At 41.6% G+C, this 16751-nt stretch overlaps 1 protein-coding gene across 6 annotated transcripts in view; it reads left to right on the plus strand.

The window, feature by feature from the left end:
* The window catches only part of AK8 (adenylate kinase 8), a 67243-nt gene that overhangs the window by 37925 nt on the left and 12567 nt on the right, over positions 1-16751 (plus strand). For 5 of the 6 annotated variants that reach the window (XM_064676830.1, XM_064676828.1, XM_064676829.1 and 2 more), the window contains one exon: positions 2753-2894. The exons of the other annotated variant lie outside the window; for it this stretch is intronic. In XM_064676830.1, coding sequence (XP_064532900.1) covers positions 2753-2894 — 142 coding nt within the window. The remainder of the gene's footprint in view (positions 1-2752; positions 2895-16751) is intronic. 6 annotated transcript variants of the gene reach the window in all.

Below are 16751 nucleotides of genomic sequence, written 5' to 3' on the forward strand. Positions count from 1 at the left end.
GATATGTAAGCATCTATATTATTCAGTGATGTATATATGTACATGAGTGAACAAACAACCTGAAGGGTATCGCTGATGTCTTCCAGTCACTCACAGCTGAAGTGAGAGAGGTGTCAGGGTTACCACGTCACCCCAGTGCTACTCAAAACACCCCAAACCTGCAGTGTCATTAGGTGAAATATTAATTGTCACTGCATCTTGATGGGTTTTTTTCCTCTTGTGATTGCTTCAGTTTTGTTCAAAAATAGCGACTGACCAAAGTGGAGGATTTTGCTCGTCAGGGTTCACAGGAGGCCTCGGGGAAGTGATCAAATCCAGGAGATGCCACCAGGCTCTCATCACTATTGCTTTTTAATTTTCTTGTAGGCTGCAGTTTCTCCTTCCCATAAGAAGGATGGAAGCAATCTGGCCCCTGGAAGTGGGGAATCTCCTGGAATCTGCTGGAAGCTCAGCAGCACAACATACCCACTAATGTCTCTGTGCCATTCCTGGGGCTTTCAGCCTCTGCCCTGATTCCCTGTTCATCTCACAGGGATGTCAGCTCTGGCAGAATCCTACTGCAGTTTTACTCATGAGTTTGTAGGTTTTATTCCAATTCCTTGTAAAACTGTTTTGAGCATTCTGCATTTTTTCCAAAAAAAAAACCCAGCAACCAATCCTGTAATTTGGCATCTCCATAAATCCATGTCAATGATTCTGGTAAGAATTGTCATAAAATAACATGCACCGAGACAAGAAAGTTCAGTGCTGCAGCCAGAAATTCAGGGGCACGGGAAAATGCCACTGGTCTTTGTGTGGAATACATTTTTGGGAAAGAGAAGGCGGGTTTATTTGTTTTTCTTTATTCCTGGGATGTCTTGGGTTTGTACCAGTTCTTGTAAGCTGGAGGGTGGGCAGAAGAAGTGCCCTGCAAAGAGCACTGAAATCCTCCTGTTATCCCTCCCATCCCTGCCTGCAGCTCAGCTCTTGGATAGAGAAGTATCATCTGTCTGAGAACATCCCTGCCTGCTGCTGCGCTATTGTAGAGTTAATTTTATGAATCCCATTTTTAATGGAATACCTGGGTTTGCATTGTCATTTTGCTCTTTGTCAAGTGTCTGGGTTTATTCCATTCCTTTTTTTTTTTTTTCCTTCATTTCAGCAGATGGAGAATATTGCTCTCTTTAACTTGTTCTTTTATAATGTGAAGTGGATATCCTCAATTAATACACTAATCTGTTTTCTAATTAATTCCCCGCGGTTTTCCTCCCTTTTTGCTGGTACATTGAATCCTGAGTGCAGTTCTGTAAACTCAGTAATTTGATTATTTAAAGGAGAAGTAATGAATTTCATGATAGAGGTGCAATGTTAAATTTCAGGAAGCAGATGGATTCTATTACTGCAGTTTAAAACCTGCTCGTACCCGGGGTAGAAATGTGCACTGCTAATAATTCACTCTGCTAAAATACAGGCAGATTCCTGTCAGCTTGTCCTGAAGCAAAGTGCAGTGTTAGAAATCTGACACATACACTCTCCTACAAGCACTTGTTGTTGTATTTTTGTATGCAGATGTGATGGCAGGGTGAGCATCAAAACATCCACATGCCATGATGGGGATTTATGTAGCAATTTTTCTGGCTTGTTTTCAGCAGAGGCACCCGTGTGTCAGACAGAGTGAGCAGATAAAGGGAAGGGGCTCTCCTTGCTGCCTGGGAATTGTTTTGGCTGCTGCTTTGGGAAGCAGCTCGAGGTGATTTTGCTGTCCCTTCTTTGGGGTTATTTGACACTGAGCCCAACACATTGCAACGGTCACTGGAAAATTTACGGTCACTCAGGTTGAACCTAATAATTTAATTCTGAGAAAAACCAAGCACCTTCCCCCTCACGCCCCCCAATTTACCTGTTTAAATATCTTGACTGAAATATTTTATTTTATGAAGACTCCAGTGAAAATATGCAGGGTACTTCCTTACTGCTGTGTCCCATTAAATAGAATTTTTAAAGCTGCATAGTAATTGTAACCCCAGTCAGCATCTTGCATCTTTTTAATTTTCTTGTGGGCTGCAGTGTTTCTCCTTCCCACGTGAAGGATGGAAGCAATCTGGCCCTGGAACTGGGGAATCTCCTAGGATCTGCTGGAAGCTCAACAGCACAACATACCCACATCTCTTTCTTTCTCTCTTGCCCTAAAAGAAAATAGTAATTGAGGAAAAAGAACTTTTATCTCTAAAATTAGGGAGTCATCAATGGAGTAGTAAAAGTAGCTGAAATACATTTTGAAAATTTGTTTTCAGTCATAAAGTCTTCAAGCCTTTGGGCAAATTGGAGCAATAGCACAGGTCGCCTGTTGTGGCAGAACCATTGACACCTACTGGGTTCAACACAGAGTGCTCAGAAATGTCTTTCCTGTTTTAGGATTTCTTTTACACAACTCAGATCATTATTTTTGCATTTTGATAAGATGGTGTCACACACGTCACTGTGACATCAGTCCAGTGTGGCTGACAGAAAAAGCACATTGCAAAATGATGGAGGCATCAGGTTTTACCAAATACTTTACTTTAGTCCTGCAGTTCCTTATGAGTTTGGGGGTTCCATGTTGGCACAGTAAATATGCAAAACCCAACAAGTGACTCCTCTCTCCAAAATCTATCACAAACGGGAATAACTCTGTGTGGTTTCTGGAGCAGTCTATCCAGAGGAAGTTGTGTGCATCCTCCTTAACTGCAGGCTCAGCACACAAAATAAATGTCACCTTTTGAATCCTTTGCAGTCCCAGACAACCTTGTCCTGGAGCTCCTGACACAGCGCCTGAGCTCCCTGGAGTGCCTGACCGATGGCTGGGTGCTCTCCGGCTTCCCCAGGGACATCGAGCAGGCAGAGAAGCTGCAGAAATCACAGATTAACCCAAACAGGTAAGAGGGAAATTGAGCAATCACAGCATTACATATATGAAAAAATTGTTTGTGGAAAGATACAGATCTGTATTGACGTTGTATATGCTGTTGCATCTTATTTATTTGTGGTTTCCTTAGCTAGCAAAGGGGTCTTGCTTCCTGGAGAGTAGGAGATAGAGCCCTGGACTTACAAATACTCCAGATGGCCAAACTGTGGGAGACAGAAGAAGTTTGTTGTTCTGGTTATTTGTTTGAGTTGCCTCTAAAGACAAACCCACAAGAAACGGATTAAAATTGGGATTATATCAGAAGTTGTATTTTATTTGCAGCAGGAGGAGGGATCTACATCTTCTTTCTTCAGCACTGGAATAATACCACGGAAATATATTGGTATTGCAAGGAGTTCATTATGAGACTTTTGGGGCTTGTGAAATAATTAAAAACAACATGAGAATTATATTTTATTTGAGCCGTAATGAATTGTTCAGAAATGTAATATGAGAGGCATCAGCATCAAAAAAAGAACTGTTATGAGTGCCAAGGAGATAAAATAGTGTTACTTTTCACAGCTGGTCCAAAGGTGGTGAGGATTTGAAGTGCTGGTGGATTCCTCAAAGCTGAGAGGCTTCTCCACTCCCTTCCCAGGGCTTCCTGGTTCAGTCCATACCATTGGCTGGCACAGTGGCCATTCCAAAGGCATACATGGAAATCTGTAGTCTTTATGCTTCCAGGAAGCTGTTCTTATCTATAAAGTAGGAAAGGTGTATTACCCACATAACTGTTTAGGTTGGCAAAGTTTCTCTTCCTATGTCTGCTGTGTGGCTGCCCTGAATTCCCTCCCCACTCCCTGTACAGGGGAGAGGAAAAGATGGAAAAGGGTGAGATTGAGGTGGAGAGAGAAAAGAGGGGAGTGCAAAGGGAGGGAGCTGACAGTCATCCCTCAAGGTCTGAAAAGGAAAGTGTGTGAAAACAGCAGTAGCTTTATTTATTCAAAGATGGTTTGCATCTTAAACAGGAATCCATTTTATGAAAAAAAATGGAGAAATAATCTTGAAACTTACACTAGACTCAGTTAAATAACACATTTCCCATGGATTATTCTTCCTCTGCATTTAGAAGGAAGGTCCTGAATCCCTAAACATGTGTCTGAGTCCCAGAGATCAGTGTGAATCCTCAAGTGTGCCCCACGTGCCCCTTTGCAGGATTGAGACCTCATCAAGTGAGGAAGAACAACTCATTATAAAATTGGATGTGTGGAAATTCAGCACTGATCCATTTGTTCAGCTCCCTTTTGCTTTAAAGAGCTCTGCACATTCAGATCTGAGTGAAGAATTTGGCCCCTGCTGGTTCACACAGGGGTTGAAGTAAGGGACAAAAATAGACATTGTGCTCCCTGATTGATTTGGGAGCTGATATTTTCCATGAAGCTGAAGTAGTAGGGATATAAGGGAGAGAGGGTGATTATAAACAAAAGGACATATTGCAGCATAGGACAGCAGGGCAGTAATTCAGTTGCAGTTGTGATGCTAGTTATAAAACACTATCTGCAGAGGTGGTGTTTCTGACATCAGGAGAAAAACCTGATAGAATTATAGCCTTGAAATCAATCTGGGAATAGGATGTAGAAATCTATAAATCAGATACAGAGCAATCTACAAAGTCTCATTTTTAGGAGGGCTCCGTTGATGAAATTAGATTAAAATAAATTTACATATATATCAAGTTTATTATTAAAATCTAGTCACATCAGTAAACAAAATTATTTGTGAAAGAGAATGTTACTCTGGTTTTTGAACTCAGAGTAGACCTCTTTGGCTGATCAGAACACAGAGTTATTGTCTGCTTGTCAAGTCACAAATCTATTCCTTAGAGCTAATAAATGGTTAGTGTTCAAATACTATGTTTTATCTGACTCCCACCTCATAAAGCTACTATACATAATACTAAATTATACAGCATTGAGCAGGATCAGTCTCCTGACTCCTCCATCTTATGGAAAGAAAAACAAACCTAGTAATTGATGGTAGAAAAGAAGGAAAATAAACTTATTTGAAAACAAACAAAATGGGCTATAAAGTTTGTTAAAATGTAATAATAAAAAAACTCATACAGCATCAGCTACTGCATCCAAAGAACTGCCCTGGAACAAAAAGGAAAATAATTCAATTTCCACTGTAGAGGTGAGGTACAGGGTTTTCTTTAAATTAGAATTTGCAGTGGAGTGAGGGTTTGCTGAGTGCAGGGGAACCTGTATCAGCAAAACCTGGCTCCCAAAGAGCTGCTGTCCCTGTGCTCACAGAAGACATGAGTTGCTCTCTGTGTTCCTCCCTGCGAAGCAGTTCCTGCCTAAGTGGGCAGGATCCCAATCCTACTGAACTGTGGCAGCCTTAAGGGCAAATGAGGAGCTGAATCCATTTGTGGCCTCTCAGCTCTGGAGTGAAAGACACCCTGAACCACTTAGTGCCTACAGAAAGTGGGAATCCACACACAGGTTGGCATCCGAAGCTCTGAGCTAATGCAAAGGACTGACTTCAGTTCCTCACCCAAACCACTGTAAAATAGGTATTTTAGCTTTATTTTTTTTAATCGCTAGTGCTTGAGCAGCAACAAGAAATGTATCATATAGCCATGGGCAGTTCTAATATACCGAAAATTCTATTTAATATTCACCAAAATATTTCTTATCCTTCCTGCTCTCTCCCAAACTTACAGTTAAAATAAGATTCAGCAGCAACAGTGTCATCTGTTGTGAATCTCTGGTCATTACCTTCAGCTGGTCCATGCCCAGCTGTCTGCTGGGTCCAGGCCAGCCTAAGGCAGTCGGCAGTTTAAGGATTCCCTGAGCCAGAGGGTCATCTGGACAACTGTCTAATCACCCATTTGCCTTGATTTTATAGTCTCTTTCTCAACGCTGCACTTCTGGCCACCAAATCAAATCACGTTTCGCTGGGTGTCTCATGAAAACGCTTCACTGGTTTTTCCAGGTTCGTTTCTGCCGTGGAGAAACAGTTACAGGCATTCCCTGGTCATGTCTCCCAACACTCCTGATTTTGTAAGCCTCTTGTTGCCTTTCAGTCACCCCTTTCCCAAAGAACTTTGGTCTGGTTATCCTTTTCTTTCCTAGAAGTCATTTCACTCTTCTGATCATGCTGTCTCCCTGGGCTCCTCCTTCACTGGCCATTCCAGCTGTTTCTGTGCTGGGATGGGGCAGCCAGAACTGCATTCCAGTTTGAGGTCAGCACTGTGTACTGGAGGTTTATGTAGTAGCATAAACATTTCTATTTCTGTCTTAAGTCCATGACTCAGAATTGCTGATTTTCTCTCAGATGTGATAGATTTTGGGAGAACCTCTTTTGTGTGTGGACTGTGGTAACTAAACTGTGTCTCTTTCATTGAAAATACACTGAAAATTCCCAAAGTGTCAAAAATCCCAAATTAGTGAGTACAGTCTCAGCAAGGAGCCTAAAGATCTTCTAACTCAAGATTTCTGTAGTTAAACTGGAGCCAGCTTTGCCTTGGAGTTCTCAATCCCTCCCATCTGTGCCAACAGGCTCTGCTCCTACATGTCCTGGGATTGCCAGTTGCTCTGTTCCAATATTTCCTTTGTTTTTGCCCATCTGATCTGAATCCAGGCTGGATTGTTTTACATTTCAGTGTTGATTAATTATATTACAGTACCGTCTACAAATAATACAAGTGGACAGACAAAGCTGAGCAGGGGAGGGACGAACTAGAGGATTGACCTCACAGTACATATATAAGGTATTTCAAATACCCATTTTTTCAATATTAAAGTTGTTTCTTCCCCAGTAGAGAAAATAAACAGCAAAGCTGCTCCAATGTGAGTTTTCCAGCTGTGTTATATTTAGTTTTCAAAATGATGTGGCTGTATCCCCAATTGTGTCATCTTTTTACATGATATATTTAAAGCTTCTTTTTCGTCACGCTGCTAAGAACCTGTATTCAAACAGTTTAGGCTAATGAAGTTCCTAATTTCTCAGGTAGAATCTCTGAATATGTTGAAAAGGGAAAAATCAGAACGGAAAAAAAAAAGATTTTTTTTCTTTTTAACTAGTTGCTCTTTACATGGGGCTTTCATATTTCTGCAGCTGATCCCAATGTGGATTAGGGATAATAAACAGCCTATTAATGGAGGCCTGAACTAGGAAATGGAGTTTGAATCAGCAGCAAAATTCAATGGCTGGCGAAGGTTAATAACTCCATTACTATCAGCTCTATTTTTGAGCCGTTTGAAGAGCTGGGTGTTAGCCTTATCTTACTCCTCATTAATTGAGCTAATAGAACCCCAGTGACCCCACCATGCTGCCATTATCTGAGAGTTTACCAGACATGGACTGGAATACTTATCACTGAATATGTATTCCTCAGATTCATTTTTATATCAGAAATATTTTTGTTAAAGATTAGCTCTCCTCAGGTTTCTTTTTGCCTTTTCGTTTCTTTGCTGCCTTTTGCAACAGCTACATATTTGGAAATTACATGTAAATGACTTAATTAAATTCCTATCAAGGAACAAGCTAAATCCCAAAATAGTTGCATCAAGGAAACATAATAGTGATTGAATTATTCTGACATGGAAAAATCTTACAGAGCATTTTTAAAACTTTGGCCTAATTTAAACGATGGATATTAGATGTGGTTTTAATTGATGGCATACAGAAATCTGATGAGTAGCAAAGAAGAAATGTTATAATTATATCTTATTTTCTCCTTATTTTCAGGGTGAAAAAATGATGTGGTAATCAAGGTACTAAATCAGTGCAATAAAATTGGACTTCACCAGGGAGAGAGAGAAACAATAGGAAAAGTCCAAGTGACTTATGTAGGATTTGGCTTAATTAATGAAGTAGTAAAAATAATAGGCAGAACAATTCTCTGTTTCAATCATTCCCATTTTTTTCTCAGCCCACTCTCACCAGACCATTCTGTGGTTGCTGGTTTGGTGACTGTTGTCTCCACTAATCCTGATGGGTTTCCTTTTATTATCCCTCTGCATATCGGTGCTGCCACCCCAGCTGGGCTCTTCCTCCTCTGTGACGTGTTCAAATCAAACAGGCTTGTGGGGAAAGTGGGATCTGACGGAGCAGGATCTCTCTGAGGTCACTGGGGTGCTTGTGAAACAGAAGCTTATTTTGGGAAGTGGGTTTTAGGTGATGAATTTGTCTTCCCCATCCCAGCGGAAGTACTCACCCTCTTACCTTTGGTGACTGCACCCTCAGCTGTGCTCTGGGGGACCACAACTCTGGCCCCAACCAAAATCCCAGCATTTACTGGGCAAAATCAGGAAATCTTCCTTTCACCTGGACTGGCGAGTGACTCGTCTGCTTCACCCAGTGAGTGACATCAATTTAATCCACAGTTCCTTTTCTGAGCTACAGGAGTAATTAAGTTATTGTGTTATCTCTTGATGCAAGTGCTGGGAGACTTGATCATTGGCAAGATTTTAATGAAGTCATGTACCTTTGTTTCCTGATCTGCCTCTGTTGCAAGAGGCACTGCTGAGCTTGGTGTAAGGGGGAAAAATCTGTCAGGGGATCCCTCACCTTCCCTGTACCAGCTGGGCACAGAAAGGTGTGCAGGGCTCTGGTGTGAGGCTCTTTTCAACACATCCACATGTAGTGCAAAAAGTCCCATATACAGAGTTTTGCCCACAGAAAATCAGTGGAAGCAGCTCCTTACACAGATTTCCGAGGTTTAGCCATCAGTGGGGAATCCTCATTCTCTGTTCTCCTCCTCCTCCTCCTCACTAGACTGTGCTCTCTCTTCCCCCATAACATAACACTAATCTGAATAGAAGCTATTGCTCTTAAATAATCCAATAGATAGAAAATTGGATGATTACAATAAAAAGATTATGTCACTTCTGCTGCACATTCTGCCTGACCTATATTGGTACCATAAGAGCCTTTCTCTCCTGGGGAAGGGCATTAATATGCATCTTGAGCCAGCAATAGAAAAACATCAAATGCAGTTTTAAAATCCTTCTAGGGGCTTTCTGGAGGATGCTGCATTTGCTGTCACAAGCTGATTCTGCTCCAACAAGAATAGGAGGTATATTTGGCTTCAGTTGTGGGAGGCAGGGATTATTTTTAGAAGTTACCTCATCTCATACAAGCTCCTTTTGATGGCTGGAGTTTGTTTGGTGAAATCCTGGATGCAGCAATTAAGGAGGTCTCTGATCTCAGCAAGCTTCTGAAGCCTCCAGGAAGAGAAAGAAAAAAAGCTTCTACTTCTAAGCAAATATTTTTGGTTTTATTGTTATTTTTAAGGACCCAAAACCACATGCACAACTCTTTCATTCTTTTTGCTGCTTAAAGAAGGGTTTGTTGGTTTGTGGTTTTTTTTTTTTGCAGTAGCTATCTCTAACAAATAACAAAAGTTAGGAAACCTGAAGGCTTCCTGTCCTCATTGCCCTTATGTTGGAACTGTTTTTCTTGGAAGTTACCACCAGTATCAAGGCTGCCTTTCTGAACTCAGTACTGAACTGAATAGAGAAAACTCTGTAAAAGCAGTAGAGTCTGGGCTACTTTTCATGGTTTTGGCAATGGTAGCAAGTTTTAGACAAAGTTAACCAAACCAGCCATATCTCTGCTTTTTCCACATGGGAACACAGTAGAACTGGGAAAGTACTGGGCTTGATGTTAATGCTTCCAGTGCTTCCTCCCAAAGTGCTGGGAAGTCTCCATGCTCTCCAGGCACAGCTCCCAGCTCCTCCTATGGCTGCCAAAATTAAATGCCTGTGTAGTAGCAGCAATTTGATCAAGGTGACTTTGATTAGGTGACATTGGGTTGTATTTGAATCTTGAAGAGTCCAAAAACTTTGATGTCAAATTTAGCATTACAGGAAGCTTTCTGTTGGAACACTTGCCTGTGCAGTTTGGAAGGAGCTACCTAAGCCAGGCAACACTGCAGAAAGAGCCAAGATCCCAGAAGTTTGGTCAGCTGCTCAAAAGACCTGTGCCCTTCCTGCTCCCAGTCACTTCTGGGCAAAGAACTGGCTTGTGTCCCTGCAGACCAAAACTGTTTACTGTGGGATATTATTTGAGATTGTCTCTAGTTCCCAGAAGAAACTGAGGATTTTTACTGAACCTTGTAGCCAAGTTCTCATGTTTGCTTTTAAACCTTTCCTGCATTACTCAGGAAGCTGAGCTGAGGAGAACATTGGAAACTCTCATGCTTCCATCTTGTCAGGGGAAAACATGTTGTTCTGAGAGGAGCTCTGAGAACTGCCTGAAAGAAGAACCAGACTTTTAAAATCCTAGTTCACAATGACAACTTCATGGTACTAATCTCTACAAATCAAGAAGGGTTGTTCAGGACATTCACCTAAGACACGGCTTTTGTTTAAGGAATGAAAAGAAACAATCACGGAAATGAAAGTGTTATTTAAATAGTAGCCAAGCCATCTAACCATGGTGTTCCCCTCCGCCCTCTCTTTGCTTAAGTCTTTATTCACACATTTTGGGCACCAAAGAGCACCCCCAGAGCTCACTGAACTCTCTAGTCCTGGGTTCCCTGGGGTCTCCCAGTTTGCTGTCCGTTTATCTTGCTCTCCATGACTGGCTCCAGCGATGCTCCAGGTGCTGGGGGAGTGTTGTAGCTCTGGCCCTGAGGGATCATCCTGCAGCTCTTCTCCAAGGCTGTTTGCTGCAGAGTCACTTTAACAGTTTTGCTAAGATGGGTCTGTAAGAAAAAGCTGTGGCTGCACAGTCATGCACCATCAGTGCAGTTCGTGGAATGTAACACTGATTGGTCTCTCAGGGTAAAATATGATGTGCTTTTTCGATTCTGATTATTTCTTCATGGTCTAAAGCAGTCATTTGCAGCATTTCACCTTAATTAACTCAGCAGTTCACACACAAATAAGAACCATATACATGCAAGTCTGATTTTGTAGCATTTAGGAGCTTTTTGTAAGGAAGATACTGGTTTCAAGATCTGACTGGAACCAGAAAAACTTCTGAAAAATAGATGAGGGAGAAAAACTTTAAATATAAAGGCGCTGCGGCATTTCAATTTAATTTACCAGTGCATTTACTTTGCACTGGGTAAGAGAACACATCTAGATAAAACTGATGAGAGTTTTGCATGTGTGAAAACTGGATGAAGAAATTTAGTGTGTGAGAAAGCACGAGGGGAAGGGAGGACTGGCCAGTGTTGTCCAGCATCTCACGTTGTGTCAACCTCTCACCATTTACTTCAGTGGTGTGGTAGCAAGATTTGGCTGAATATTCTTCTGACTAAATGTAGCAAGGCCACCTTTATGTACAGGTTAAAACTCAGTTTATGAACTCCATAATTACTAGAATTCAGGATTTCTGGAGTAAAAAAACTCGGGCAGGATTGTGCCAGCTGTGCTTTGATTTAGTGATCTCTTTGGACCTGAGGCTAATCCCAGAGTAAGGCTTTACTCAGAGCTGGTGTGGCTGGCAAAATTGGCCCACCCTGAAAATCATCAGCAGAACAGGCACTACACTGCTTTTGCTTGGATTCTCCAGGCTGAAGATCTGGGAAGACAAGTGCATCAGTCTGTAGCAAATACAATACAGCTTGGGTGATTAAAACTGACAAGTAATACTGCATATTGAATGGAGACTAGTTTGTCATTACCATGAGGATTAGAAAGTGTAATCTTCATTAAAACATCGGTGGATTTACTGCTGTTTGCCTTGGAACAAGATATTTGCTCGGAATTTTCTAGTGAGTAAATTTAGTAAGTGCAGGGCAATTTAAGAGAGCAGAACTGAATACTGTCATAGCTTATCCTGCAGGAAAGATGTAGGAATGATCCCTTATGCCTGACAGATGCACTGGGTCTAATTCTATTGCCTTGGATCACCTGCAGTCACATAAATGTATTAATCACTATCACCTAAATTGGCTTCCTTTGGCTCCCGTGTAAGTGGTGACCCAGGGGTTTTGTGCCATGCAAGGATCATATTTTCTGCCCCCAAATTCATTCTGTTTACCAAATTCCCTGTTATGGAATGCTGTCCTTTTAAGGCTTTACATACATTTTGTGAAAGGCTTTTATCTGTCCCACAGAGGCTTTTAAATTTATCCTTTTCTAACACATTCTGTATTTCTGAGCTCAGTAAGACACTGCCATGCTTTGCACATGGTAAAAATAATTCTTTAAAAAGTTGTGTTGAATATTGTTCTGATATAAAGGCTGATCGATACACAGTGGGTGAACAAGCCACTGGACAGTCTGTTCTTTTCATAGAACTGACCAAAGCTCAGGGTACAGTAGGTTAAAAGAGTAATTGTTTCATTTAACTTTCTAGTAAATGCTGCTACTTCTGTGAATATAATTTAAGGTGATTTTTAGGCCTAGTATATAGGAAGAGTTCTTCCTCATATACTTGCAGTGAAATAAAAAGATTCATATTGGCCACGAACGTGCCCCAAAGTTAAAGTAAAAAGAAACAAAATAAAGAAATAATCCTTAAAAAAGTTGGAAAAGACCCTTAAAGCCATCAAGTCCAACCATCAGCCTGGCACCAGCACCATGTTCACCACTAAACCATGTCCTCAAGTGCCAGATCCACACGTTTTTTGAACACTTCCAGGGGCGGTGGCTCCACCGCTTCCCTTGGCAGCCTGTTCCAATGCCTGACCACCCTTTCCATGATGAAAATTTTCCTAGCATCCAACCTAAACCTCCTCTGTTGCAACTTGAGGCTGTTTCCTCTAGTTCTTACAGCAAGTAACTGTTACTCAGAAAAAAAACATGCCATGAAACACAGCAACCCCAGTGATGGCAGGAGAGAGGGTTGGACATAATGACCAGGGACATCAAGGATCAGATTCAGTTCTTAAGGTCTCCTGGCTGCATATTTGCATTTCAGACCTGGGAAGTTTGATCAGTACAGCTTCCAAAGTGTCCTGTCTGCCAGAGCTTGAGAATATCTTCTGTAGGATTTCTTAAGCATCATGTTGTTTCACTGCTGAGAGTGGGAGAGCTCCGGGGTCAAGCTGAATGTTTAGGTTTAGGTCCTAGCTCATAGAGAATTTCTCCAGTTGTTCCTAACTTTCTCCTCATGATGTCTTCCTCCTCCCCACCCCTACCTGACCCTGCTAGAGCTCTCAACTGTTGTTTTACCTTGTTGATGTTTTGTCTATATTTGCTTTAACCAGATGCCCCTCTTTGCATGCAGCACTGGGACTCATCCCCTCTCTCCTATCAACAATAATTAGCCTTGTAAGACTAATGGAAGAAATCGTGTCTAATTACCCTGTTGAAGGCCCAATTATGTTATTAACATTTGTGGGCTATAAGCTAATGATGAGGAGAGCCTCTCATTTGCATAGCATTAAGTTAATTGAGCTGGAAGCTATGGGGTGGAGAGCAGTGCTGATAGCAGGATCCTGTTACAGAATGGATAATGATGACCGGAGCAGGACGATTCACCTGACAGGTTTATTAATTAACAGCTATCTGATTACCTCAAAGAAATGGCAAGTGGCAGTGCTTCTGAAAGAAGCTGCAGTATTTTTTTTAATGAAAGATGTGATATCACTGTGGATATTCTGGGGTGATTTATGGTGATGGCACTGTGAGCTCGTTCCTGGAAGCCGACACAAAACCCTGCCCTGGGTTCCTCGCTGCCCTTAAAAAACCTGCTGCAGAGGTTTAGTATTTCTGAATATGCCTAATTCTTACAAAGTCTGTGCCAGTGAGTTGGGGTGGTTGCATGAACCATAAATCTTTAATTGTTATGTAAGCTGGAAGTTTTGCCCTCGGAAGAAGCAGAGGATTTGATTGTGTAAAAGGTGCTTTTCATTATGGCAGGATTCTGTGTTGTGTTAGGGAGAGAATAACTACAAACATTCAGCTTTCCACGTTTTCCTGATATGTGCAAACTGCAAGTGGAGGTGAGTGCCCTTACCTTCAGTTTATTTCTGGGTACAAACAGTTATGCAAAGTGGTTAAGCCTTTTAAGGAACAGGAATCTTTGTTTAAAACAGTTCTAAGAAGAAAAATCCATCTTTTTCTTTTTTGTTAGATGTCACATTCTGTCTGATTAATTCCAAACACATTGTAATTCATAACAGATTTAGACAGAGTCTTGTTTGAACTAGAGTATCTTTTAGAGGAAAAAATCCCTCTTTAAAAGTTGCCTGTGCAATCAATCTAAGCCTGAATAACTTACTACACAGTTACTCATCATTAGAACCCCACACTCAGTTCTGAATGTATCTGAATGTCAAATATAGTTTTCATTCAGCAGATCTTTTATATTTTTTTCCTCTACACTGAAGAGCCCAGTATTCATCTCATGAACTTCAGACCTTACCTAGTGACTAAGATCCCCAGTTCATCCTTGAACAACCTTTGCCCAGGAAAAAAAGAAAACATTACAGATTTTAACCTTTCAGATAATGACTTTTTGTCTGTTTTGGTGGCCTGGTGATTAATGTTTCAATAGTAACAGGCTTGTGAGGAGTAGAGACCTATAGATAAAATATATTCATCATTACTTCCAGAGAATATCCTGAGCTGGAAGGGACCCACAGGGATCATCCAGTCCCACTCCTGGCCCTGCACAGAACCCCAACAATCCCACCCTGTCCCTGAGAGCGTTGTCCAAACACTCCTTGAGCTCTGGCAGCCTTGGGGCCGTGCCCACTACCCTGGGGAGCCTGTTCAGTGCCCAAACACCCTCTGGGGGAAGAACCTTTCCCTGAGATCCAACCTGACCCTGCCCTGACACAGCTCCAGCCACTCCTGAGGATTCCAGGAGCATCCTCCATCTCCTTCCAGCCTGTGATGGTTCAGAGCTTAGTGCCCACAGCTGTGTAGAAATCACTGAAAAACGTTGTTCAGGAAAACCAGCACAATGAATAAAAACCTTTAATGGAATTTAAACCTTCCATCCTCCTCATCCTCATTAGCTTTCTGTAATCACCAGCCCACATAATCACTGTGGATAGAAATATCTTTACCATATAAATTGGATTTTCTCCATGGTGTTCTGCAGTTCACCACAGTGCCTGGCTGTGTAAAATAGACAAACAGAGCATCGAGATCTGATAGAACAGGAATTATGTATTTAATTCAGTGTTCTGTATAGAGTGCTCATAAAAGCTTGATCAAGATAGAGGGGCCAATAAACATTTGGGAACATAAATATTTCTGTAGGAAATGGCTTTGTGAAACATTTAGTTGTACAGTAATAAGAACAACAGAGAAAATCAGGATAACAGAAATCTCAAGGTACTGATCTGATGGGTTGTATGTGTTACAATGATAATAATGTTAAGGGAGAGTTTTTATGGAACCAGTAGCACCAAATACATTGAGTCCTGCCCTTTTTACTAATGAACTCATTTTCTTGTGCTTGCCCCACTTGCTGCCTCTGCTGCTCCAAAATTCAGCTTTAAAGCTGAAAAGCAGTGGGTGGCACCTCGGGGGGTTGAGCTGCTCCTCTGCTTGGACACAGGGGTGTGAGTCCTCTGAATTTGTGTGAGCTGTTCTGAGCAAAACCTTGGAATCTTGGGCCATGATCAGATGTTCCAAATCTGCAGAAGGCCAGGCAGTGCTTGTGGCCAGGATGAACTGCGAGAAAAAATGCACCTGTCTGAGGATTTCAAGGGAAATCCTTGAAACTCTCTCTCTTTGTCTTTCATTTTTCTGGAACATCCATTACTTGTGTATTTAGGCATCAGTCCAGCCAGACAACATACAAGGAAATATATTTTAGGAAAGCACACATCAAAAAGTGTTTTAAATGGCCAAATTGTAGTACAAACCATTCTGGCAACACAGCTGGTGCTCTGTCAGTCTGGAGGGTAGAAAATATGAAGAGAACCCATAAGAAAAATAAAAGCAACCTAGGAATAGCTAATCAGGTTAGAAGGGATGTTGTGGCTGCAAGGATTTTGAGGGCTGTAGAGAAAAATAGAATAAGATTAGAAAATCTTTGTCCATCCTGTGTGACAGATGTGGGAGAAGATGGAATCGTTTGTTACTTCTCTTTTTTTCCTCTGCAAACAGCAGCAGCAATGAGCTGGCAGGCACAGTGAAATGCAGTTAGCAAAAGTAATGGGAGTTGAAAGTTTGACCTTTTGTGATGGAAATTTGATATGAAAAAAGGGTCTTTTGATAATTTCCCTATCCAATCAGATATGGGAGATGTCTTGATCCTGTTTCCTCATTTGCATGCTGACTGATCTCATTTGAAAACCCAATCATTCAGAAATATTGGGACGTCAACAGAAATGTTACAAACAAGGAGTTGTTTTATCTGAAAGGTCTGCAGGATGTCATCTCTTGTTTTTCACTCCAGTGGCCTGATCTCTTCTTCATGATTCCATGTTTTTATTGGCAGGATAAGTTGAACATATTGAAATGCAAATAGCCCTTTCCACATCGAACCAAAATATAGGAGCTTTTCCTGTGTGATTGATTATATCCAGGGCACTTCAAAAGAAACAAAGAAAATACTTTCAGCAGTGCCTCTGATTCCTTGACATTGCCAAGTTCTGACGTTTCCTGTTAGCAATCACTGGCACAGAGTGATTCCTGAGCCTGGACTCACTTCTGCTCTTCCCCCGTGTAAGACCCACATTGCTGCCTCTCCCTGTTCCTGGGATGTGCCTGAGCTCACTTTTGCTGCACAAACACACTTTTTTGTTATTAACAAACACTCTTTGTCGCTGTCCCGGGTGCTGAATGTCATAAATGCATTTCATGGATTTTGCCAAATTGCAGAGGTGTTTAATCCAACAGTGATAGAATTCAAAGCCTCCCAAGACCACACGTTGGCTTTCAACCGTGTGTGGAACTGTCCAGATGATTATCTGCCTCATCAGATTTCAGAGCCGAGGCACTGCCCACTTAGGAGAGTT

Source organism: Pseudopipra pipra, chromosome 20 (genome assembly GCF_036250125.1).
Source record: "Pseudopipra pipra isolate bDixPip1 chromosome 20, bDixPip1.hap1, whole genome shotgun sequence".
In the NCBI taxonomy this organism is placed as follows: domain Eukaryota; kingdom Metazoa; phylum Chordata; class Aves; order Passeriformes; family Pipridae; genus Pseudopipra; species Pseudopipra pipra.